This window comes from Mobula birostris, chromosome 7 (genome assembly GCF_030028105.1).
Source record: "Mobula birostris isolate sMobBir1 chromosome 7, sMobBir1.hap1, whole genome shotgun sequence".
NCBI lineage: Eukaryota > Metazoa > Chordata > Chondrichthyes > Myliobatiformes > Myliobatidae > Mobula > Mobula birostris.
In genome coordinates, this window is record NC_092376.1 from 159069225 (window position 1) to 159095000 (window position 25776).

The 25776-nt window shown below is 41.8% G+C and overlaps 1 protein-coding gene across 4 annotated transcripts in view; it reads left to right on the top strand.

Annotated features, from left to right (window-relative positions):
* sgcd (sarcoglycan, delta (dystrophin-associated glycoprotein)) overlaps positions 1-25776 on the top strand; it is a 543710-nt gene that overhangs the window by 466747 nt on the left and 51187 nt on the right. For all 4 annotated transcript variants that reach the window (XM_072264010.1, XM_072264009.1, XM_072264011.1 and 1 more), the window contains 2 exons: positions 68-187; positions 24734-24806. In XM_072264010.1, the coding sequence (XP_072120111.1) occupies positions 68-187; positions 24734-24806 (193 nt within the window). The remainder of the gene's footprint in view (positions 1-67; positions 188-24733; positions 24807-25776) is intronic.

The following is a 25776-nucleotide window of genomic DNA, read 5'->3' on the forward strand; positions in this document are numbered from 1 at the left end:
TTGTGTTTCTACAAATGACATGACTCAGCTTCCAGTACCTCTTATTTGTCTTCTTGTTTTTCCACAGGAAGTGAAGCTGTAGAAGCACGTGGAAAGAGGTTCGAAGTCAACTCAAATACTGGGAAGTTATTGTTTTCCGCAGAGGACAGAGAAGTGGTTGTTGGTGCTGATCGTTTACGAGTCTTAGGTATTCAATTTCTTGTCATACAATTACTTATAATTTACCTGTGCTCAGAAAGTGACCTTTGATGGCAAAAGTCTCTCATGATATTTTTCAGAAACCTATGTATTGCCAGGAAAATTTAAAACATCTGGACAAAATCATGTGACCCAATCATAAATAGAATAGTAAATACATATGCAACACACATCAAAGTTGCTGGTGAACGCAGCAGGCCAGGCAGCATCTCTAGGGAGAGGTACAGTCGACGTTTCGGGCCAAGACCCTTCATCAGGACTAACCGAAGGAAGAGTGAGTAAGAGATCTCTTACTAACTAAGAGTTAGTAATCTCTTACTAACTCTTCCTTCAGTTAGTCCTGACGAAGGGTCTCGGCCCGAAACGTCGACTGTACCTCTTCCTAGAGATGCTGCCTGGCCTGCTGCGTTCACCAGCAACTTCGATGTGTGTTGCTTGAATTTCCAGCATCTGCAGAATTCCTGTTCTTTGCGTTAGTAAATATGTATGTAATGTTGACTATTACAAGGGTTCATTTAACATCTTCAATTCCTGTGGGCCAATGGTAGCATAAAGATACAATAATTCCAAAAATGAAAGGATATATTAAAGGTATTTGAAATTATGTATCATATCTCACTAATGTTGTTGATATATTACAATTATTCTTCTGATTTTATACTGGTCTCACAAAGCGACATATTCTCGGGCAAAGCAAGACTATTTTCTTTTGAAGTTGGAACAACTTGTCTGGCAGTTGAATGAATATCAGAAAGGTCATTGGAGTGTGTTTCCAGCATTTCATTAGAAACCAAGGCTGAGGCATTGTGGAAGCTATGGTGGGGCAAGGGTTAATATAACGCCCAGGCAAGGATTGGTTGCAGGTAAGAAAGACCTTTGAAGAGCATTATGGAGCGGATCAACACACACAGATACAGATTGCTGGAGGAATAGCCAGACAACATTTATGGAAAATGTTTCAGGCCGAGTCCCTTCATCAGGACTGGAGGGAAAGGTGAAAGTCAGATTAAGAAGGTGGGAAAGGAGGAAGAAGTACAAGGTCGTGGGTGATAGGTGAAGGCTGGATGAAGTGGATAAGGTATTCGCATGGGAGCAATCCCTACAAAAAGTGGAAAGTTGAGAGGGGGGAGGGAATGATGTACTTGGTGGTGGGATCGCCAGTCATCCCTCTCCACTGACCTCCCTCCTGCTACTTAACCTTGCAAGTGGAACAAGTGCCACACCTGCCCCTATACCTCCTCCCTCACTACCATTCAGGGGCTTAAACAGTCCTTCCAGGTGAGGCGACACTTCACTTGGGAGTCTGTTGGCGTCATTTATTGCGTTCGGTTCTCCCAGTGTGGCCTCCTGTATATCGGTGAGATCTGACATAGATTGGGAGACTGCTGCACCGAGCAGCTATGCTCCGTCCGCCAGAAAAAGCAAGATCTCCTGGTCACCTCCCATTTCACTTCTACTTCCCATTTACATTCTGATATGTCAGTCCTTGGCCGCCTCTGCTGTCGTGATGAGGCCACATTCAGGTTGCAGGAGCAACTTATATTTTGTCTGGGTAGCCTCCAGTCCGATGGTATGAACATCAATTTCTCGAACTTCTGGTAATTGCCCCACTCCATCACCATTCCCCATTCCTGTTTACCTCTCTCACCTAATCTCCTTACCTGCCCATCACTTCCCTCTGGGGCTCCTCCTTCTTCTCTTTGTTCCACAGTCTTCCACCTTGTCCTGTCAGATTCCCCCTCCTCCAGCCCTTTAATCTCCTTCACCAATCAACTTCCCCACTCTTTATTTCACCACCTACCCCTCTTCCAGTATCACCTGGTACATCTTCCTCCCCTCCCCTACCTTCTTACCCTTACTGCTCATCTTTCTTTTCGGTCCTGATTGTAGGGTCTCAGCCCAAAACATCAACTGTTTTCTCTTTTCCATAGCTGCTGTCCGGCCTGCTGAGTTTCTTCAACATTTTGTGTGTGTTGCTTTGGATTTCCAGCATCTTCATACTTTCTTATGCTTGTGATTGTAGACCATATTCCTGGAACCACACTGGAGATGAAATAAAAATAAAGCAAAAGTATGTGAAACACATGTAACAACTAAAGGACCATTGCCTTATTAACTTCGAAGTATCATCGGTTGTTAGCTTGTAGACTCTATTGCCTTTTAACACCTCTATTGTGAATAGTGATTGATCTTGCAAGTAAGGAATTCAAACAAACTGTTTCCCAAATGGTCAATATCCAAGGGCAATCATCAATTCTATATAAAAATGGAATTTCTCTGTTCAAACTTCAGAACAGTGTGTTGATAGAGGCCATACTATTTTTCTTAAGCACAAGTAAAGTAAAGTATGATTTTGGAGTGACAGAGAGTGTTCAGACACCAGCTAATCGGTGATGACAGTATAAAACAGCGAGTGATAATAAACATTGATTTTGAGCTTTGCATCACTTTTAGTCTTAGGGGTGTTGGAGTTTTATAGAAGTGGCCATGTTTGCAAACCTTCATTGATATTGGCCGCATCTCTTTGTTGAAGATGCTGCTGATGTTTAATTGGTGTGACATATGGAGAAGATTAGAAGAGGATCAGAACATGATTCTAGGAGTGTGTTTTGACAAAGAGTGCTGTTCATTCTTATGCACTGTAAAAGGAATTAGATCAACTTTTCATTAAACCTGAAAGCAAGGACTGCAAAGCAGGTAATGAGTCAGATCGTTTGTGATCACAGGAAGTTCCAGCACCAGATAGAAACTTGCCTGAGGTAAGACTCCCTCTGCTTGCTCTCTCTATAAAGGTTGTAAACATGGAATATTTCATTAAAGTATTAAGGCATAAAAATATCATGTCCTTTATGGTGACAGTGAATAAAAATATTTGAAGCAGATATGGCTACAGAAAGTAGGATTACCTGTGAATTGCTTCGACAAAGAGTCAGGAAAAGCACAATGACCTAACTGTCTTTGACAGTGAACTTTTTGATTCTTGGCTACTTGATAACAATCAAGTAAAAATATTATCTTGTGTGCTATTCATTTTGAGTATTGCTGACAGTTGAGGGTGTGCAGATATAATGTGGAAGTCCAGTAAAAATGGATTTGGGAAAATTGTTGGCAAAGGTATTACAATGGTGAAAAATATTGAGAAGGGCAGTCATTGCAAAAGAACGTGAAGATGTCTGCTGAGAAAAAATAGAGGTTGGAGACAGGGCTGATAAAGCTCTGATTCTCTGCACTATGCTTCTTCTTTATGATCTCGAACACTAGAATACATTACTGTTTTCTTTAAATAGTAACTCACCTACTCTACAATCCAACCAAAAAGGGATATTTTGGATTTGAAGATTTAAAAGATTCTGGAAAGGGCTAATTAGTTCTGCTAAATGTCATATCATGTCAAAATAAAACTACCAAGTGGCAATTGCCCCTAATTGCTTGTGTTACCATGGCTTAATGGTGAAAGACAATTAAATATTTTAAAAATGTAATTATATCCCGCATAATATATTACCTGGAGATTATTGTCTCCCTAAAGAGATCATTAGTTCAGTTATGAAAGCAAAATATTTCTGCAACATATCATTGATCAATTCATTGTTCCTTACAGATTTCAGAAATACTCAAGTGTTTATTCTGGATAGTTTTTTCAGGCCAAATGTTCTACTTCAGTATTTTAGTAATGGATTAATGTAATGGAAGATATAGCATTTCCTAACACAAAGACCAGTGTCTAATACAAAATACTTAATGCTAATACCTTCCTTCACAATGGTTTTCAACCAAACTGTAATTGTAAATAATGGGGTTAGCTGTAATGCAGAGCCAGTTTCAAGTGGGTGGAAAAAGAATGTAGAATGTTTTTGCCAGTTTATGTTTGTGATGTTTTACATTTTAGACCAGTTTGCATGCCCTTGTTGACTGGACTCTTTAGGCCTTATGAGGGATACAGTCAAACTTGAATGAAGGTCCGTTTTCATTTAAAGGAGAGCCATTGGTTGCACTCCGCACAGATTCCATTGAAAATTGGACAACAAGGACATGGAGATTTGCATACTGTAAACTCATGGAGCTTCATCACCCTATCCTCCACTAGTCCAACTGTTTTGTAGAATTCATCAGATCAAGTTGAAGAATAGTACCAAGGGTCAAGTTACCGTTGGGTACAGAGCCCCATGTTTTTATTAGTTTCCAGTCCTTAGTTGTTTTTCCTGTTTAAATAATTGAGTAAACTTAACAATTTTCCAAGCTTAATGTTGGACAGGAGTTCAGACTGATCACTACTGAGATTGCTTACACAGAGACAATAAATAGCTCAACGAAAATGATCTTCCCACTAATACAAAATTCTTGTTCTGAGAATAGCATTATCCTTTTGTTTGGATAAATGTTTGTCTAATTCAAGGAAGATGTGAATGTAAGGAATAGAAGCTGGAGTAGACTCTCCAGCTTCTTGCAACTGCTCTGTCATTTATTGGTTATTACTGGAATCAATGGCCACTTTATTAGGTACACCTGTACACCTACTCTTTAATGCAAATATCTAATCTGCCAGTCGTGGCAGCAACCCAATGCATAAAAAAAATGTGGACAATGTCAAGAGGGTCAATTGTTGTACAAACCAAATGTGGAAGAAAGGTGATCTGAGTGACTTTGACTGTGGAATGATTGTTGGTGCCAGATGGGGTGGTTTGAGTTTCTCAGAAACTGATGATCTCCTGGGATTTTAATGCACATCAGTCTCTCGAATTTACAGAGAATGGTGCAAAATCAAGAAAAATCCAGTGAGCAGCAGTTCTGTGAGCAAAAGTGCCTTGTTAATGAGAGAGTTTAGAATGGCTCAAGCTGGCATGAAGGCAACTGTAATTCAAACCCAATAAAACAGTGACGTGTAGACGAGCCCCTCTGAAAACACAGTATGTTGAACTTTGAAGTGAATGGGCAATGGCAGCAGAAGACTGGGAGCATACACTCAGTGGCCACTTTATTAGCTACCTCCCATACCTAATAGTGTGGCCATTGAGTGTATTTCTCTCTCTTTTCACACCATTTATCTTAAATTCCATACAAACTAAAAATCTATCCATGCCTGCCTTAAACTCATTCTCTTTGAACAGTGAATTCTACAAGTTCGCCAAGTAGATCCTGCAAATATTGCCTGAAAGCCACAATTGTTCCCCCTTCCTCATTTATACTGTTCTTTAATAGAACAGGGAATGTAATGAATTGACTGATTATGACTTCTTGATGCAAATCCAAAGAAATCAGCCAATGGAACCAGTTAGCAAAAAACATAGGTTTAAAAGCATTCATAAAAATTTACGAAGATTCCAGCTGCACCAGTTCAAAGAACTGGCTTTTACTTTCTTAAATGGTGTTGACAAAGTGATAGGAAATTGACACAGTAAGTTAGTAGGCTGCAGGGAAACCCAGGGGAGCTATCTGAGGAGGCATGTTGGTTTTAAGGCTTAAACAGATCTGTGGTCTTTTGAAGGGAATTTCAATCAGCACTCTCAACTAAAGAAATATGCAGCCTCCCCTTAAGTAACTGTGCTTTGTCGCATATCAATTTATGTAATCTGCATGTTTGAAATTATGTGACCTGCATCTCTGAAATTGTTTCAAAATTAGTTCTTACTTAGAGTTGAGAACAGAAATTGTCACAGAATACTTTAAGAAGTTCAGATCAATACCAATTCACTATATGCATTGTATTTCTCATTTTAACAACTAATCCACTCTACAATGAATGGTTTTCCTTCTTCTCACAAGGAACAGTTTTGCTGGATTGACAGATGTTAATTGACTTCACACTGAGCAGATGTGTACACAGAAAGAAATGGAAAAAGAATAGTGTATAAAAGGGATCAGAAAGGGAGTGATCTTACACAATTATTACAAAACTCAATAGTTTAGAACAGGGTAGGCAACCTATGGCCTGCGAAGGTATTTTGGCTAGCCCACGAGTAAATATTGGGATACTATGCTTATCCGGCCCGCGAGCGATTTTTCCTTATTCTGAGTGTTTCACACGACCACACTGAGGAACATGCATGGCGTCTTGTTACGCTGGCCCCGAGTTCCATTTTGTTCCAAACCAAACACTGGTATATACGAATGACGGGAAGACAGACTACCTTATTAATATGTATTAGATACTCTCTGTGCATGCGCAGGTTTGCCTAGAAAATGTTGCTGTGAAGAAGGTGGCAAATATCAGGCAACATTACGAGACCCGCCATAGTGGAAATTTTAACAAGTTTATTGGGCAAGCAAGGAAAGATGAAGTTGAGCGAATGAAGGCTAGTTTCGGAAAACAAACGTCATTTTTTTGCCAAGAAAAGCAGTGAAAATGAAGGAAATACCCGTGCCAGCTACGAAGTCTCAAAACGTATTGCAGAAAAGATGAAGCCTTTTACAGATGGAGAGCTTGGCCTTAACTGTCGCTGCTTGGCCTTAACCCTGCCATGTGTCGCTGGATTCTGGATTTCTTGACAGAGAACACAATCAGTCCGTGTTGGCAGGAACATCTCTGACTCCATCACACTGAGCACTGGATCCCCACAAGGCTGTGTGCTTAGCCCATTGCTGTTTGCACTGCTAACACATGACTGTGCAGCCAGATTCAAGGAGAACCTGATCATTAAATTTGCTGATGATACCACAGTGGTGGGGCTCATCAGCAAAAATGATGAAACAATGTACAGGGAGGAGGTCAAACACCTATAGAGCTGGTGCAGTGATAACAACTTGATGCTTAATGTCACCGAAACCAAGGAGATGATCGTCGATTTCAGACGGTCTCAGCCTGAGCACACACCCCTCAGCATCAGCGGCTCCATAGTGGAGAGAGTGGAAAACATCAAGTTCCTTGGGGTGCAGATCTCGGACAATCTCACCTGGTCCAGGAACACCACTGGAATTGTGAAATGGGCCCAGCAGAGATTGCACTTTCTGAGGAAGCTTAAACAAGCATCACTCCCCACTAACATCTTAACTACATTCTACAGAGGCGTGGTTGAGAGTGTGCTGACCTTTTGCATCACAACCTGGTACTCCAGCTGCAGTGCTGTTGACAAAAAAGCCTTGCGGAGGGTGGTTAGGGGAGCAGAGAAGGTTATTGGGGTCTCCCTACCTTCTGTCCAAGACCTCTTTCAGAGTCGATGCCTCCAGAAGACACGGTATATCACCCCTCACACCCTCTCCATGAACTGTTTGTTCTTCTGCCATCAGGCAAACATTACAGAAGCATCAAAACTAAAACCACAAGGCTACTAAACAGCTTCCTCCCACAGGCAGTCAGACTGCTAAATAGCTGCTCTACCTGACTCTGCTTTGGACACTTTTAACTCGCACTGGACACTTATAACTTGATTTTAACTGACATGTGGCTGTTGTGTTTTGCTATTTATTGTTATGTTTATTATTTAGTGTTGTGTTTGTTATGTTATGATTGCACTGCTCCTGGGAAACGCTGTCTCATTCTGCCCTGCAGAGCTGATGTACGGTTAGAATGACAATAAAGTTTTTTGAATCTTTTGAATGTTTACTGGCAATGGTGGATATTGTTTGTCCCAAAAAGAAATCTTTATTTGCATCTATCAGCCTGTCAGCAAGAACGATCACACGGCAAGTTGAAGAATTGTCAGCAGATGTTAAAAATTGTTTAAGGGATGCCTGCAACAAATTTGCAATTTTTTTCAATTGCACTTGATGAGAGCACAGACTTGAGAGACACTGCTCAACTTGCAGTGTTTGTGCGAGGAGTGACCTCAACTTTTCAAATTTTTGAAGAGTTTATTCAATTAATTCCTATGAAGGACACGGTTACTGGAGCAGACATTTTTGAAGCTTTGTTGAAAATGATGTCAGAAATGTAACTTAATGTGTCGAAGCTAATTGGCATCACAACTGATGGGGCACCAGCAATGGTGGGAAAGAAAAAAGGTGTCATCGCATTGCTGCAAGGACAAATGGAAAACCTTGGAATCGCACGGAAACTGGTTAAAATTCATTGCATTATCCATCAAGAGGCATTATGTGCAAAGTCTTTGAAATTAAGGGATGTTATGGACATTGTTGTGAAGGCAGTGAACCTGATCTGATCTCGTGAATTGAATCATCGCCGGTTTCAGTAGTTCTTGTTGTATACGGATGCAGAATATGGGGACCTGGCTTATTTCTGCAATGTACGCTGGTTTAGCCGAGGGTCAATGCTGGAAAGAGTATTTGCATTGCATAAAGAGGTGGCAATATTCCTTGAAAGCAAAAATGAGGCTGCTTCACATTGGCTTGATTGGCTTGCAACCTTGGCATTTCTTGTGGACATTACATCTCATTTAAATAACTTGAATTCACAACTTCAAGGAAAAAAAATCAACTGATACATGAGATGTATGGTCATATTGTGGCCTTTGAAAGAAAGCTGCAATTGTGGGAGTACCAGCTTCAAAAAGGAAATTGTGCACATTTTCCCACTTTTCAAACAAGTAAAGCACAAGATCCAGGCATTTTTGTAAATATAGTCCAAGAATTGAGCAAAGAGTTTTCATCTCATTTTGCTGATTTTTGCTTGCATGCAAATGAGTTCAAGCTGTTTGCTACTCCATTTGACGTAGAAGTGGACACTGCATCAGAAGTTTTTCAAATGGAATTGATTGAGATGCAGTGTGACGACATATTGAGATCAAAATTTCATTCTGAAGATGTGTCAATGCTTGACTTCTATAGAAAATATATTCATTCAAGTGGGAAGTATCCTAGCTTAATGGACCTTGCAAAAAAGATGGTATCATTGTTTGGCAGCACGAATCTGTGTGAGCAATTATTTTCAAAAATGAAGCACACAAAGAACCATTTTGAGAACAAAATTGACTGATGCTCACCTGGATAATGTCTTGCTCTCGGCATCAAGTCTGACACCCAATACTGAGAAGCTTTCAAGCAACAAACAGCATCAAGTTTCACATTGATTTATCGACTCTTTGCATTAAAATTTTCTTTTCTATTATACTTAATTTACCACCATCCAATGCAGCATGTTCATACGTTTTATGTTTAAAGATTCCTTGTGTCCTTTTAATAGATTCAAAAGATGCCTTGATTGAAATAAATTGCAACTAAACTGAGTTCTTTGATTACTAATTGGCATCCTTGGTTAAGCACAAATAATTTTCTAGCATGTGTTATTCATTAATTTGAGGCAAAACATAACTAGATGTATTTAAATGGGTAATTCCCATATTTCAAGTTTTTTATGGTATTTATCTGCCCCACCGTTTGCTCATTAATACGCGATCCTGCCCACAGAGGCAGAAAGGTTGCCAACCCCTGGTTTAGAAACTCAGTCATGTGCTGCATATCTTTTATGTGCTACTTGGTTTAAGCAAGGTGTAAAACCAGTCACTTAATGTACATCTTAATGTCACTGATGCAATGTTAAGTACATACATATAATAATAGAGCATGATGAAGATGAAAGTTGGTGACTTCTGAGTTTGTGAGCTCTTACTGTGCATAACTGTAAAAAAGACCAAGAATCATCTTGCTTTTGTGCAAAACCTCTTTGATGTTGTGCATGCAGAAGAATTACTTGTTCATGAGCCAGAAGACACCAGCACAAGTCTTTCATGCAAGTGCCACTTTAGTCCACATTTTATGAATGATACTATTTCTAGGCCATGGACTGTGTGATTGTACAGAATTCTGACCTTGGTAGTCAGGAATCTTCACTGCAGTTTCAAATCATGAATGAGTGGAGGGTTAATATCTTATACTATTGCTTTCAACCCTTTACATTCATTCGGCTCTGTTCAATTGCAATATTCAACCATGACAAAATGCAGTTCTTAGTGTCCAGGCTCAATGCAAATGTAACTATTAATCAGTTCCATTGTTGTTAAATGTTATATATAATTCTATACAATTGAAGGATGAGAGATACAGAAAATATTAAAGCAAAGGAAGTGCGTATATATAATGTTAGATATAAATTATTATTAGATATTATAAATTATTAGATATTATTTATCTAATAGATATTCGTGATAAATGGGCAGAGGAAGAAGTGGGGGGGTGATGATACTAAGTGGAATTTCATGCTTTTGTGATGGAGGTGTTATTAAGTTTGCTTAAACTGAGCAACAAGGTTGTGAGCAATCTTATTTAGTCTGAAACATTATTCCAGAACGAATAGAGTACCACACAAAACCATGAACAGAAAAGAGGGGAGTTTAAAAGACTTCTCAATATTTGGAGATGATCTTGACACATTACCTTTAGCTGCTTTCATGGAAGCACAGAAGTACTATAAATTTGAGCAAAAGCACGGAGGTACAAAGATCTATGTCATCTGTGACAATGCGAATGGAGGAGGACAAAGGACAGGACACTTAGAAATTGTAAAGCCGGTGGAAAAGGGAAAGGAAGAATCTATTGCTGGGGAATGTATTTCTCTCATTCACTCAGTGAGGTGCTGGAAGAGAACCAGCAAATTAAACTAACAACTGAGAATGCTTTATTTCCAAAAGAACTTACATTGCGCAAAGCAGCATTCCTTGCAGAGAGAGACAGCTTTTGGCAGCCTTTAGCATATTTATAACAACATACAGAGGAAAGCTGGCAATGGATAATAATTCTTAAAGAGGCACATGCATAATATTACATAAGCCACAGGGTATCACCTAATATTACATAAGCCACCCTTAAGGAATCCTCTGAAATTATTAGGTAAGAATGGCATAGAACAAGGCCAGTTCACCAGAGCTGTGAACTGAGGAGCAAATGAGAAAAATACTAATACAGGGAGCAGCCAGAGTATCGCAGAATCAGAAACTGCTGCTTTAATGTGGTTTTGTTGCTGAAGGAAACCATTAGAGGAATTCATAGTGGGGAGCAAATCAGTGATCCTCACCCTCAACAATTTCTCTTTCAGTTCCCCTCACTTTTTCCAGACTCAAGGAGTAACCATGGAGACCCTCATAGGCCGCAGCAATACCTGTCCTTTTGTTGACTATGTGGCACATTCTATGTTCCAAACCTTCTCCAGTAATGCTCCCCAACTCTTCCTGCACTACTTTGACAAATGCATTGGTGCTGTTTCATGCACCCATGCACCCATGCTGAGTTCACCAATTTCATCTCCACCCTGTCCTTAAATTCACTTTGTCCATTTCTGATATCTCTCTCCCCTTTCTCAATCCCTCTGTCTCTATTTCTGGGGACAAACAGTCTATCAGCCGATAATTCTTCCCACCCTGTCTTCTGTAAAAAAAATGCCATTCCATTTTTCCTAAGTTCCTTTGTCTTCCCCACAAATGTTCCCAGGATGAGGTTTTCCATTCCAGGAGATCACAGCTTTCCTCATTCTTCAAAGAATGGTTCTCCACCACTGATGCTGCCCTCACCTGCATTTCCTCTATTCCTCAGAATTCCAAGCTCACCCCATCTTCCCACTGCCTTAGCATGGATAGAGTTTCTATTGTGCTCTCCTACCATCCAGGAGCCTCCATATTCAAAGCATCAATCTCTGCAGTGTCCGCCATTTTCAATGGGTCCCTTCCACCAAACACATCTTCAACTTCTCCCCACTCTTCACTTTCCATAGGAATCGTTCCCTTTATGATTCCCTTGTCCATTTGTCCCACCCCAGTAATCTCCCTCCTGGCATTGATCCCTGCACATAGCCAAAGTGCCATATCTGTACATTCACCTCCGACCTCACCTACATTAAAGGCCCCAAAATTCCTTCCAGGTAAGAGAACACTTCACTTCTGAACGTGTTGGGGTCATCTACTCTATCCAGTACTCACGATGAGGCCTCCACTGCATTGATGAGACGTGATACAGATCAGGGGAACTGCTTTATCACATATCTCCGCTTCACCTGCAATGAAAAAGATTTCTCTGTGGCTGATTATTCCAATTTTGATCCTCATGACCATTCTGATATGTCACTCCATGGCCTCTTTTCTGCCACAATGAGGCCACTTTCAGGCTGGAGGAGAAATACTTCATATTTCCTCTGGGTAGTTTCCAATTTGATGGCATGAGCATTGATATCTCCGTCTGCCAGAATTCTTCTTTTACCCCTCCCTGTTCCCTCTTCTTCATTTCCACATTCTGCCCCCCCCACCTCTTCTCCACACCTGCCTATCACCTGCCCCTGGTGCCCTCCTCCTTCTCTTTCTCCCATGTTCCATTCTCCTCTCCTATCAAATTCCTTCTTCTCCAGACCTTTACCTTTTCCACCTATCACCCCCGGCTTCTTACTTCATCCCCCCTCCCCACACCCACCTGTCTTCACCTACCATCTTCTAGCTTGTACTCTTTCTCTCCCCCCATCTTCTTATTCTGGCTTCTTCCTCCTTCCTTTCCTGTTCCGATGGAAGGGTCTTGGCCCAAAACATCAGCTGTTTATTTTCATAGATGCTGCCTGACTTGCCGAGCTCCTCCAGCATTTTGCGTGTTGCTGTGCAGAATCCCTTATGTTCAGAAACTTAGGGAACAAAAGGCAGTTTGGAGAATGATTGACAGCTAAGGAGGACAAAAATTGAATGACAGGTTTATTTGAGAATTTGCATGATCCATTTTTCTTATATAATGTTTTATTTTTAACTAGAAATTACTTCAGTTGTATTGAGGCAACTTGTATTTGTGAGTCAACTTGTGGCATTACACCATTAAATCTAGCTCCATTACCTCTGTGACAGAATTGGAGCTCTTTTCTTGCCATCAGACGGAGTAAAATAAATACCAGTATAACAGTATTCACTGCTACACTTTCTATTCTCAGCATAATCTTTCATAGTGGCAATCAGATTCTGTTTTTAAACCCATCCATCTGGGTGGGTGGACATGTAAATTCACTCCCATTAATCACTCTGGATTAGTTATGAGATGCCATCTCAGTTTTGCTCTACTGAGCAAGTTGCAAAGACATCTAGCCAAAGAAAGTGAAGACCTTCCCTTGTTCAACAACAGTAAGGTCTGGTTGTGCAACTTTCTAGAACTTTCCTTGCAATTCCTAGAGAAATGAAATTGTTTCTTCAGATCAGTTTGATGCTTTCTTCGGGTTGTTCTCTCTCTTCTTCCTGATCACTCAGGGACAACACAACTTTGCAAAGAATTGGGAAATCAGTAAAAGCCAGATGAGGTTTTAAGTTACGTTAAAAAAAAACTTTTGATGAATTAATTTCACCTCGGCCTCTGTACCTCCTTCTGCAATTGGATCCTTGACCTCCTAACCGGAAGACCACAATCTGTGCAGATTGGTGATAACATATCCTCCTCGCTGACGATCAACACTGGTGCACCTCAGGGGTGTGAGCTTAGCCCACTGCTCTACTCTCTGTACATGCATGACTGTGTGGGTAAGCATAGCTCAAATACCATCTACAAATTTGTAGACGATACAACCATTGTATCTCAGGTGGCGATGAGAGGGCGTACAGGAGTGAGATATGCCAACTAGTGGATTGGTGCTGCAGCAATAACCTGGCACTCAACGTCAGTAAGACGAAAGAGCTGACTGTGGACTTCAGGAAGGATAAGACAAAGGAACACATACCAATCCTCATAGAGGGATCAGAAGTGGAGAGAGTGAGCAGTTTCCAGTTCCTGGATGGCAAGATCTCTGAGGACCTAATCTGGTCCCAACATATCGATGCAGTTATAAAGAAGGCAAGACAGCGGCTATACTTATTTAGGAATTGAAGAGATTTGGCACGTCAACAAATACACTCAAAAGCTTCTATAAATGTACCATGGAGAGCATTTTGACAGTCTGCATCACTGTCAGGTATGGGGGAGGGTGCGGTGGGGGCTACTACACAGGACTGAAAGAAGCTGCAGAGGATTGTAAATCTCACCAGCTCCATCTTGGGTACTAGCCTACATAGTTCCCAGGACATCTTCAAGGAGCGATGTCTCAGAAAGGCAGCGTCCATTATTAAGGACCTCCAGCACCCAGGGCATGCCCTTTTCTCATTGTTACCATCAGGTAGGAGGTACAGAAGCCTGAAAGCACCCACTCAGCAATTCAGGAACAGCTTCTTCTCCTCTGCCATCAGATTCCTAAATGGACATTGAACCCTTGGACACCTCCTCATTTTTTTTAATATACAGTATTTCTGTTTTTTGCACAATTTTTAATCTCTTCAATATACGTATACTGTAATTGATTTACTTATTTATATTTTTTCTTCTATATTATATATTGCATTGAACTACTGCTGCTAAGTTAACAAATTTCACGTCACTTGCCAGTGATAATAAACCTGATTCTGATTCTGATTTTGCAAGTCACACTCAAGTAGCTCTGCACTTGGGAAGATGATTCTGAGGTGACAACACTCAAAAAGCTGGAGGAATTTACAGGTCAGGCAGCACCTACAGAGGGAAATGGGCAGTCAATGTTTCAAAAACATGGATATTGTCTGAACTGCTAAGTTCTTCTAACATTGGTGCTTTGCACCAGATTCCAAATTTTGCAGTTTCTTGTGTCTTCATCTTGACTCTGAGGTTGTTGATATATAGACTCAGACATCCCACCCTGCAAATACTCATTTCAGGGAGGTAGCACCATCAATTTGCAGGAGACTTCCGGGAGAGGTGGTATGTCTGCAATAGAGTAGCTCCTTAGCAGCTAGCCAGCTAGTTTAAATAACGTTAGCTACGCTAATGAATGAATGACATCTGTTAAACTCACCTCAACATGTCCTTTACATTTTAACCCACCATGGGCAATAGAAAAGTCACTGTTGCAAACAGTGCAGCAAACAACACTGTCATTATTTTTGACCCCTATTAGGCAGGGGTACACTTTAGGGTAGTCTGGGGTGGCATATGTTTTATATTTTCTTTTTTGGAACACTCTCCCATGGCGCCCTCTCTGTCTCTGTCTCTGTCTCTCTCTCTCGTGCTCGCTCTCTCGCTCTCTCACGCTCTCTCTCTTGCTCGCTCTCAAAGAATTGATTTCCGGGATATTGTATATAATTTGCGGGCATCAGGGAGCCACTATTAATATGTGGGAGACTCCCGGAACTTCCGGCAGAGGTGGGATGTCTGTAGACTCTACATCTTCAATAAAAATATTTTTCTTCCAGCATGAGATTGCTTCCAACATGTAAAATTTGCAAGGATAGAACTAATGTTTTTAGTTATGTTTCCCTTCAGAAGCTAGTTCTGCACGAACCTTCGTTACACCAACATGAATATTTAAAATGGATGTATTGTGGAAGTCTGTCTGGGCTGCTCACTTTATTCAATCAAGGGAGCAGCTCCTGGGTTTTTGCCATTGGCAGTCTATAATAATCTGGCAGCGATTCAGAAAGTGGATTTTTTTTTTCCTTTTCCTCTGGTATGACATGATGATTGCCTTGAATGTAGTAACTTGTTTAAAAAAATGTTTAGGCAGGATATAGATAGGTAGGAAAATTTTGTGCAACACGACCTTGGAACTGCTACCGCTGTCAAGGTGGAATTATTTAAAAAATAATTCTGGACATAAATTGGTTTGTATCAGCAAATCACTGGCCCTTCTTTATACCATAGCTGATTGTCTATACTGTTGTATACAATAGCAAGCTGATTTATATAGCAAGGTCAGTAACGCCATCAAACACACCCACTCCCACCCATTCTCTATCTTCATACATATACAGTGGCATGCAAAAGTTTGGGCATCCCGGTCAAAATTTCTGTTACTGTGAATAGCTAAGCGAGTAAAAGATGAACTGATCTCCAAAAGTCATAAAGTTAAAGATGAAACATTCTTTTCAACATTTTAAGCAAGATTAGTGTATTATTTTTGTTTTGTACAATTTTAGAGTGGAAAAAAGGAAAGGAGCACCATGCAAAAGTTTGGGCACCCCAAGAGATTTGAGCTCTCAGATAACTTTTACCAAGGTCTCAGACCTTAATTAGCTTGTCAGGGCTATGGCTTGTTCACAGTCATCGTTAGGAAAGGCCAGATGATGCAAATCTCAAAGCTTTATAAATACCTTGACTCCTCAAACCTTGTCCCAAAAATCAGCAGCCATGGGCTCCTCTAAGCAGCTGCTTAGCACTCCGAAAATTAAAATAAATGATGCCCACAAAGCAGGAGAAGGCTATAAGAAGATAGCAAAGCGTTTTCAGGTAGCCGTTTCCTCAGTTTGTAATGTAATTGCAAAATGGGAGTTATCGGGAACGGTGGAGGTAAAGTTGAGGTCTGGAAGACCAAGAAAACTTAGGGTTCCCCTTGTCCTCACCTACCACTCCACCAGCCTCCGGGTCCACCATATAATTCTCCATAACTTCCGTCACCTCCAATGGGATCCCATAACCAAGCACATCTTTCCCTCCCCACCTCTTTCTGCTTTCCACAGGGATTGCTCCCTATGCAACTCCCTTATCCATTCGTTCCCCCCCCCCATCCCTTCCCACCAATCTCCCTCCCGGCACTTATCCTTGTAAGCGGAACAAGTGCTACACCTGCCCTTACACTTCCTCCCTTACCACCATTCAGGGCCCCAGACGTTCCTTCCAGGTGAGGCGACACTTTAGCTGTGAGTCGGCTGGTGTGATATACTGCGTCCTGTGCTCCTGGTGCGGCCCTCGATATATTGGTGAGACCCGACGCAGACTGGGAGACCGCTTTGCTAAACACCTACGCTGTGATACTTGCCAAAGGGGGTGTTACTAAGTACTGACCATGAAGGGTGCCCAAACTTTTGCTTCGGGCCCTTTTCCTATTTTGTTATTTTGAAACCGTAAAGGATGGAAATTAAAAAGTAATCTTGCTTAAAATATTAAAGAAATGTGTCATCTTTAACTTTATGCCTTTTGAAAATCAGGTCACCTTTTACTCGCTTAGCTATTCACAGTAACAGAAATTTTGACCGGGGTGCCCAAACTTTTGTATGTGTCATAGATATGGATTTTGAAAAGAACATTCTATCATAGTTAATGGTACCAAATCTGCAGTGATAACATGTGGGAATCTGCTCAAGCTAAACAATTTTCCTTTCAGACTCTACAGAAGAGACATCCAATTCTCCACACTATGTTCTGACAGATAGGAATTTTACAATTGCTGTGCTCATCCACTTTCCACTGAATCACCAACTCAGACTCTTTTCCTCAGTATGTAGCTTGACAGTTTCAAACTTCTGGCATGGGGTTCAGTGAACAATCTTCTGTCACTAAAAATTATAGGTGCTTAATTATTAGCATGGACAATGGGCAGAAGGGCCTGCTTCTGTGTTTTACGATTCTATCCTTTCTCTCCCCAGTGGTGGGACAGCTGTCTGAGTGCCCATAATGGAGATTATGAGTATTTACCTTCAGTGTACCTGAAGGCATGATTTGAAACATGTAATAGTTCCGTCTCCAGATTCAGGATCAGGATCAGGTTCAATATCACTGGCACAGTAGTAGTACCTGTAATAGGCAAGCTGTCGATCCCAGGGGATCATAGGTTTGCGCCTCTGGTGGACTGCGTCCTCTCCAGGGCGCAAGCCTGGGCAGGAAGATTTGAAGAACTGGCTGTTGCCCATGCAGCGGGTTCCCACTCTCCACATCACTGATGTGGTCCAAGGAAAGTGCAAGCGCCGATACAGCTTGACGCCAGTGTTGTCGCAGAGGTTGCCAAGTTGTAAACAAAATCAAACTGCCTTAGGGACCCTGGCTCCAGATTTCTTCCATGGGGCTTACTCCTGAAGCCTTTCCCATGGGTGGGTATGGCCGCAAGGCAGTGGAGGTTTAAAATCAGAGTTTTCTTTTCCTAGGCAGACTGACGAGCCCCACCCGCCTGAAGCAACTGGTTTAGAGGTGCCAGTGGTCCACCTTTGGCCCTTCTCTTGTCAGTAGAAACAGTTTCACCAGGCCCAGTAGCTAAGCCACACGTGAAGGCCAAGAATTGGACTTGGGTGTCAGAGGCTGTTGGAGGTGCACACCATTTTGGAGCACTTTATAGGTAGTGGGAGTTTATCCCCACTACCATCCCACCATGACAACCTCAGGAACCATCACTGACATATGTTGTGAAATTTGTTGTTATGTGGCAGCATACATCTTTGGAAAGGTGAGATGCAATTAGAATTGGAAAGGAGAACCTCAAAGCAAGAACAGGCTGTTATAACTCACCCAATTTATTTAACCCCAAAATTAAATCATCCTCAAGGTGGCCAGACTTTTAGGCTTGGAGGGACATTTTCCAGCCAGAGTAAATAAAGATTGCCAACCAAAGATCTTCAGGCACTTCCATTCAGATGATGTACTAGTGTACAGAAGCTTAGTGGAAATGTGCATTGACAACAATGAACATTCAGTGCTCCTTTGATACAATATCAATTGTTGAATATTTTATTGAGCCCACAAGGATCATGGAAACTCTAGGAAGTTATGGCATGTGTCAGCATTAGACTAAGGTAGATAAGCAAAGTAATGGCAGAAATGTTGCATGTTGAAGAAGAAGATAGGTCACATGCACATCAAGCACTGAAACATACAGTGAACTAAATTGTTATGCATGTAAAGTTTTATGCTGAGTTTTGGTAGCCGATTGATGACATTCATTGGTTTTAGCTAAAGAACTGTTACATTTAGACCACCACTGGAGAGGGCAGAGTACCATCTATATCCAAGTGAGTGCATTCTTTAACTTCTCATCAATGCTGATGAGCGTCTCCCGCTCCATCCTCCCATCATCCCATGTCCTTCCACAAACATGAGAAAATCTACAGTTGCTGGAAATCCAGAGCACCTCATGCAAAATGCTGGAGGAACTTAACAGCCCAGGCAGCATCTATGAAAAAGAGTAAAAAGTCGATGTTTGGGCTGAGACCCTTCATCAGGACTGGAATGAAAGAGGAGAAGTCAGTGTAAGAAGGTGGGGGAGAGGAGGAAGATGTCCACGGTGGTAGGTGATAGATGAAACCGGGAGAGGGGGAGAGTTTGAAGTAATGAGCTGGGAAGCTGATTGTTGAAAGAGATAAAAGGGCTGGAGAAGGGGGAATCCGATAGGAGAGGATAGAAAACCATGGAAGAAAGGGAAGGATGAGGAGCACCAGAGGGTGATGATGGGCAGATAAGGAGAAAAGGTGATAGAAGGGAACAGGAGTGGGAAATGGTGAAAGAGGGGTGGGGGACAATTACTGGAAGTTCGAGAAATCGGTGTTCATGCCATCAGGTTGGAGGCTATCCAGATGGAATATAAAGTGTCGCTCCTCCCACCTGAGTGTGGCCTCATCGTGGCTCTAGAGAAGGCCATGGACTGACAAGTCAGAATGGGAATGGGAAGTAGAATTGAAATCACCAACTAGATGACAACATCACCTGACTGTGCGGGTGATGTGCTCCCTCCCAGATGCGCTGAACAACTTCTACACTCGGTTTGAGGCGGATAATGACGTGGGGGTGAGCAAGACCACCCCTCCTCCAAATGACCAGGTGCTATGAAGAGAACCCTGCACAGGGTCAACCCACGGAAGGCTGCTGGACCATACAATATTCCTGGCAGAGTGCTTAGAGGATGTGCAGACCAGCTAGCAGATATTCTCACTGACATCTTCAACATCTCCCTGAGCAGCGCCGTGGTTCCTACGTGCTTCAAGGCCACCACGATCGTCCCCATGCCAAAGAAGTCTTCAGTATCCTGCCTCAACGACTACCATCCCATTGCACTCACATCCATCATCATGAAGTGTTTCAAGAGGCTCGTCATAAGACACATCAAGTCCCTGCTGCCCCCCTCACTGGACCCCCTGCAGTTCGCGTACCGTCCCAACTGTTCAACAGACTATGCCATTTTCATCACCCTCCACCTGGCTTTAACCCACCTGGACAAAAAAGGCACGTACATTCGAATGCTTTTCATAGACTTCAGTTCAGCATTCAACACAATCATTCCACAGAAACTGTTTGGAAAGCTGAGCCTACTGGGCCTGAACACCTCCCTCTGCAACTGGATCCTCGACTTCCTGACTGAGAGACCTCAGTCAGTCCGGATTGGAAGCAGCATCTCCAATACCATCACACTGAGCATGGGGGCCCCCCAGGGCTGTGTGCTCAGTCCACTGCTGTTCACTGCAACACACAGCTCGAACCACATCATCAGGTTCGCCGATGACATGACTGTGGTGGGTTTCATCAGCAAGAATGATGAGTCAGCATACACAGAGGAGGTGCAGCGGCTAACAGACTGGTGCAGAACCAACAACCTGTCTCTGAATGTGAACAAAACAAAAGAGATAGTTGTTGACTTCAGGAGGGCACAGAGCAACCACTCACCGCTGAACATCGACGACTCCTCCGTAGAGATCGTTAAGAGCACCAAATTTCTTGGTGTTCACCTGGCAGAGAATCTCACCTGGTCCCTCAACACCAGCTCCATAGCAAAGAAAGCCCAGCAGCGTCTCTACTTTCTGCGAATGCTGAGAAAAGTCCATCTCCCACCCCCCATCCTCACCACATTCTACAGAGGTTGTATTGAGAGCATCCTGAGCAGCTGCATCACGGCCTGGTTCAGAAATTGCACCATCTCAGATCGTAAGACCCTGCAGCGGATAGTGAGGTCAGCTGAGAAGATCATCGGGGTCTCTCCTCCCGCCATCACAGACATTTATACCACACACTGCATCTGTAAAGCAAACAGCATTATGAAGGACCCCACGCACCCCTCATATAAACTCTTCTCCCTCCTGCCATCTGGAGAAAGGCACCGAAGCATTCGGGCTTTCACGACCGGACTATGTAACAGTTTCTTCCCCCAAGCTATCAGACTCCTCAATACCTATAGCCTGGCTTAACACCAACCCTCTACTGTGCCTACTGTCTTGTTTATTATTTATTATTATTTATTGTAGTGCCTGCACTGTTTTGTGCACTTTATGCGGTCCTGGATAGGTCTGTAGTCTAGTGTAGTTCTTGTGTTTTTTCTTAAGTAGTGCAGTGTAGTTTTTGTATTGTTTCATGTAGCACCATGGTCCTGGAAAATGTTGTCTCGTTTTTACTATGTTCTGTACCAGATCAGTTATGGTTGAAATGACAATAAAAAGTGACTTGACTTGAAATGGGTCCCGCAGATATACGGGAGGCCACACTGGGAGCACTGGATGCAGTAGATGACCCCAAAAAACTCACAGGTGAAGTGCCGCCTCACCTGGAGGGACTGTTTGGGTCCCTGAAAGGAAGTGAGGGAGAAGGTGTAGGGGCAGATGTGGCATTTGTTCCAATTGCAAGGACAAGTGTCAGGAGGGAGATTAGTGGGGAGTGATAAGTGGACAATGGAGTCACGTAGGGCGTGACCCTTTGGAAAGCGGAAAGTGGTGGGGAAGGAAAGATGTGCTTGCTGGTGGGATCCCATTGAGTATGGTGGAATTTATGGAGAATTATGTGCTGGACGTGGAGGCTAGTGGCAGGGTAGGTGAAGACAAGAGAATCCCTGTCACTGGTGTGCTGGCGGGAGGATGGGTTGAATGTCCCTTCCTTGTCTTCTGCTCAGTTATTCCACCATCTACCTAATAAACCCCTCACCACCACAATATCCCTTATTCCAACCTTCTACTTTATTTGTTTGACCAAAATCTTACTGATGGTGGAGAAAACTCAAGGGGTTGATTGATCTAGTGCTGCTCCTGTTTCTTTGCTTATTGTGTTTTGAACAGTATATTAGCTCTCCATTTCCTTTGGTGATGGAACTATTGAGGTGGAAGGGCATTTTATCATAGGCAATATCCTGGGCTTTGTGTGTGGTGGAATTTCAGAATTAGTTCAGCAAACTCGCTACAGGCCAATGATTTGGTCCCTCAAACATCAAAGAATATTCCTATGGAATATCTCTTTGTCACTCAATTAATGATGAAGTGATAGGCTGTGATTTCTGTGAGGGGTTACATGTTTCATTAACTCAGAAGTGGTTAGTTACTTTCCCATTGTAGATGACACATTATTTTCTTTGGAGGTGGAGTAGATTTCATGTCTGAGTCAGAATGCTATGAATTAAGTCCAAGTACATAAAGTGGAATACAAGTTGGCAGACACACCAGTGCTGAGGGAATGCTGCAATGTCAGAGCTTGTATCCTTTGGATGAAACATTAAACTCATGTGCTCTCGCAACTTACTGCCTGTTATGCCTGTTGGCATTTAGGGCAACAATGAAGGTCCTCCATCTCCTTGGCAGTGTTCTGGGCTTCCTTCCTCATGCCTGCAGTTTCCTCCTCTTAGCTTTCTCTACTATCAGCCATGCAAATCCAAGTTGGAGACTCAGGAACGCTGTTGCACACAGATGTAGAAAGATTCTTCATTGCTGTTTCCGTAACAGTTTTGTCTGACCAGTCAGGGTTGTTAGACCTGATTTGAACCCCCAAACCAGAAGAAACAGAGGACCACTCTTAGTCTAGCCTCTATCCTTTGACCTGTTTGGCATGGGTGACCCTTCTGAGAGCCAAAGCATAAAGCCCTGACTCCAGGCAGCATAGCTCTCTGAGTTACTGAGGCACTCAAGCCTACAAATCACAACAATGTTATGGTCCTTTTGGATGCTATCCTCTCAGGGTGATGTAAAATTTTACATTGAACTATTTAAGAGGTGAACAAGTCAGTTCTTCCCAGCACCTGACCCAGTATTTTGTCTCTCACTGAACATAATCATGTACAATTTAGCTACCAACAGTGATTACACTTCAAAATGGCTTTATGACTTCCTTGAGTTATGTAAGGTTTACGCATAGATGTAATTCTTTATACCAGATACTCAGCTGATTTATTTAAAAAGATGAACAATAGAGCTTTATTGTTTTCAGTTATATATAATATAACTCCATTCTTTTTCTTAAAGGTCTGATTTGGGAATAATAGGTTAGAGTCACTGCAACTTCAGTCTCTTGGTTGTATGTGGTAACATGAAGGTCCTCCATCTCCTTGGCAGTGTTCAGGCCTTCCTTCATCATGCCAGTAGTTTCCTCTCAGTTTTCACTACAGAGTGGAATAAATTTACTTTGAACTTTGAACTTTCTTTTATTTGGGCAATGTCACATTGGCAGAAATCAAGCTTGGGTGTCTCAGAGTTCCAGTCACCACACCAATTTTCTCAGGAACTAATTCTCTTTCTGCCCTATAAACATTTAATTATTCACTTTATCTGATTTGAAGCCTATAGCTTTGGTAAAGGACTTAGGTCTTGATTATTAGACAGAACAACAGGAGTCACATCGAAGCCTTTCTCATTACTTCAGTGGGTTTACTTAGGCTGTTCGGAATTACCTAATCTCAGAGAGGGTATATAAGAAAGTTAAATCTCCTTCATTATTTCAGGATTACAAACCAGATCCCCTAGGGTTTCAGGATTCACTTCCTGATGGCTGTGGAATTCCTGACTGCAGGAACATCAGACTCAAAAATGGTTACTTGCCCCACAGCAGTAAGGCTGATCAACACCTTCACATACCATACTCCCCACCACTACTACTTTATAATTTCCTGTCAGAGTGACTTATGTAAAGACACTCCTACCTAGCTTCACTTTATGTATAAAGCTATCTTACACATTTTATATTTATTGTGTTTTTTTCTATTAAGTTCCTTAACTTATTGTGTGTGTGCGTGTGCGCGCATGCGCCCACGCTTTTTCTTGTGCTCTATCAGATCTGGAGTACCTATTATTTCGTTCCCCTTTATACTTGTGCATTGGAAATGAAACAAAGCAATCTTGAATCTTGAATATTGAAATATCCACATGAGTTTCAGGTGGAGACTGGATTACGCATGTCTGGGAGGCCACCTTGTGGTTAAATAATCTGCGTACAGTTACAACAAAAGCGGGTAATGATCAATGAGGCAGGGTACTAGTGTAAGGCTACTGTCTGTAGAAACAAATCCTAGAAAGCAATCGGGTTTTCATTTACAAGTTCCACAGAATTTGAAAGTGAAAGAAATAAGAAGCAGATCATTGTCCACCAATAGCAAAACAGTATCACCATTTATAAAGAAGCAGCTTTGTATTTTGTGACTGTTCCTCAGATTTCATCTCTTGCTTGTACCTTGAGCTGGGTAATAGGTTGTTGCGGGGAGTTGATGGGCTGTTTTTTCTTGTGTGATTTGAAGGAAAAAGATCTGCTCTTTACTTTCTTCTCAGTTAAATTTGAGATCTTTTGTGATACTCTCCATTACTTCCGGGTCCCTGAAGATGTTGTGATCTTTTTTGGTGGTTATTCTTGATGAAACATGATCCATCTCTAACTTATAGTTATAGATCAATCCTGGAGCCCTCCATATTGTGAAACGATGCTTTGGTGCATCAACATAATGCAGTGAAATGTATTTTTTCCAGTGAAGTCTGCAAGCAGCAGTGCAAAACCCAGCAGGTTTACATTTTAACAGCAGGCTTAGATACGCTTACTGCTGTCTGCAGTCCACTTGGTGGGAGTAGGAATTCTATATGGTGTGTTTATACCCACGTGTTGATATGTGTAATATTGTTAAAGTTTATTGAGACTGGTTTAGAATTGGGGAAGTCTGAATCATAATATTTCTTCATTAACATCAATTGATATTTCACTCTAGGTGCTGAAGGGGCTGTGTTTGAGAGTTCTCTAGAAACACCACAAATCCGGGCCGAACCATTTAAAGAGCTAAGGTATGAAACATGACTTTCCCCGTTCTATGTTTTTTTTCCCTCATTCTGTTCACTCTTTCATCCTCCTTTTCCATACCTTATCTCATTTTCCTTCCCATTATGCTGCTCTTTCTTATCACTGGCATTCCAATACACTCCCCACAGAGGTATCATCTCTCAGGTGCGATGATAAGCCAAAGTTTGTCAAGTCAAGGAGGAGGACAAAATAAAATCTCTGACGTTATTTTGTTCAAAGTTAGGGAAGGTCAATTTTATCCAATAATCGACATAATAAAAAGGAGATTACAGAGTTATTATTACATTGCTGCTTATGAAGATTTGCTGTGCAGATGTTGTCTTCCCCATTGCACACATTACAACAATGACTATTATTCAAAGGTAGTGAAGCACTTTGGGGGTATTCTAAGGTTAAGAAGGATGATATATTTCTTCATGCTTTTGTTTTCACTTCTTCTTACTCTCTTCATCTTTGTATCTTTGTTCTCTTTTCCTTTACTCACTGGAGAATTTTTTCACTTCATTTATTATTTCTCATAATTTTTCTTCCCTTGGTGATGAACATTAAAGTGAGTTCAATTTACAGAGTTAGCTTGCGGAAAAGTCTGACTGAATTCTCAAAAAACTTTATCAAGATAAGAACAAACCTTGGATAGAAACCTTATCATGGTTGAACAATTGTGGATACAGAGATCTGGGTAGACCGGCTGAGTACTTGCACTTGTAATACTAGACATAGTCCATGGGGGTGCATGGAGTATATCTTCTATTACAATACAAGTACTCAGCTGGTCTCACTAGATCTCCGGACAGGCAGACTAACTATTAATGCAGGTCATACCTCACAAGGGTTTATATGCATGCATGCTTCCAGAATTCAGTGCTCTACTTTATAGAACGTGTAATTTTGAGCATTTTTGTTTTACAACACAAGGGGGTGAAGCTGATTTTTGGTGGCAGTGGGAAATGAACA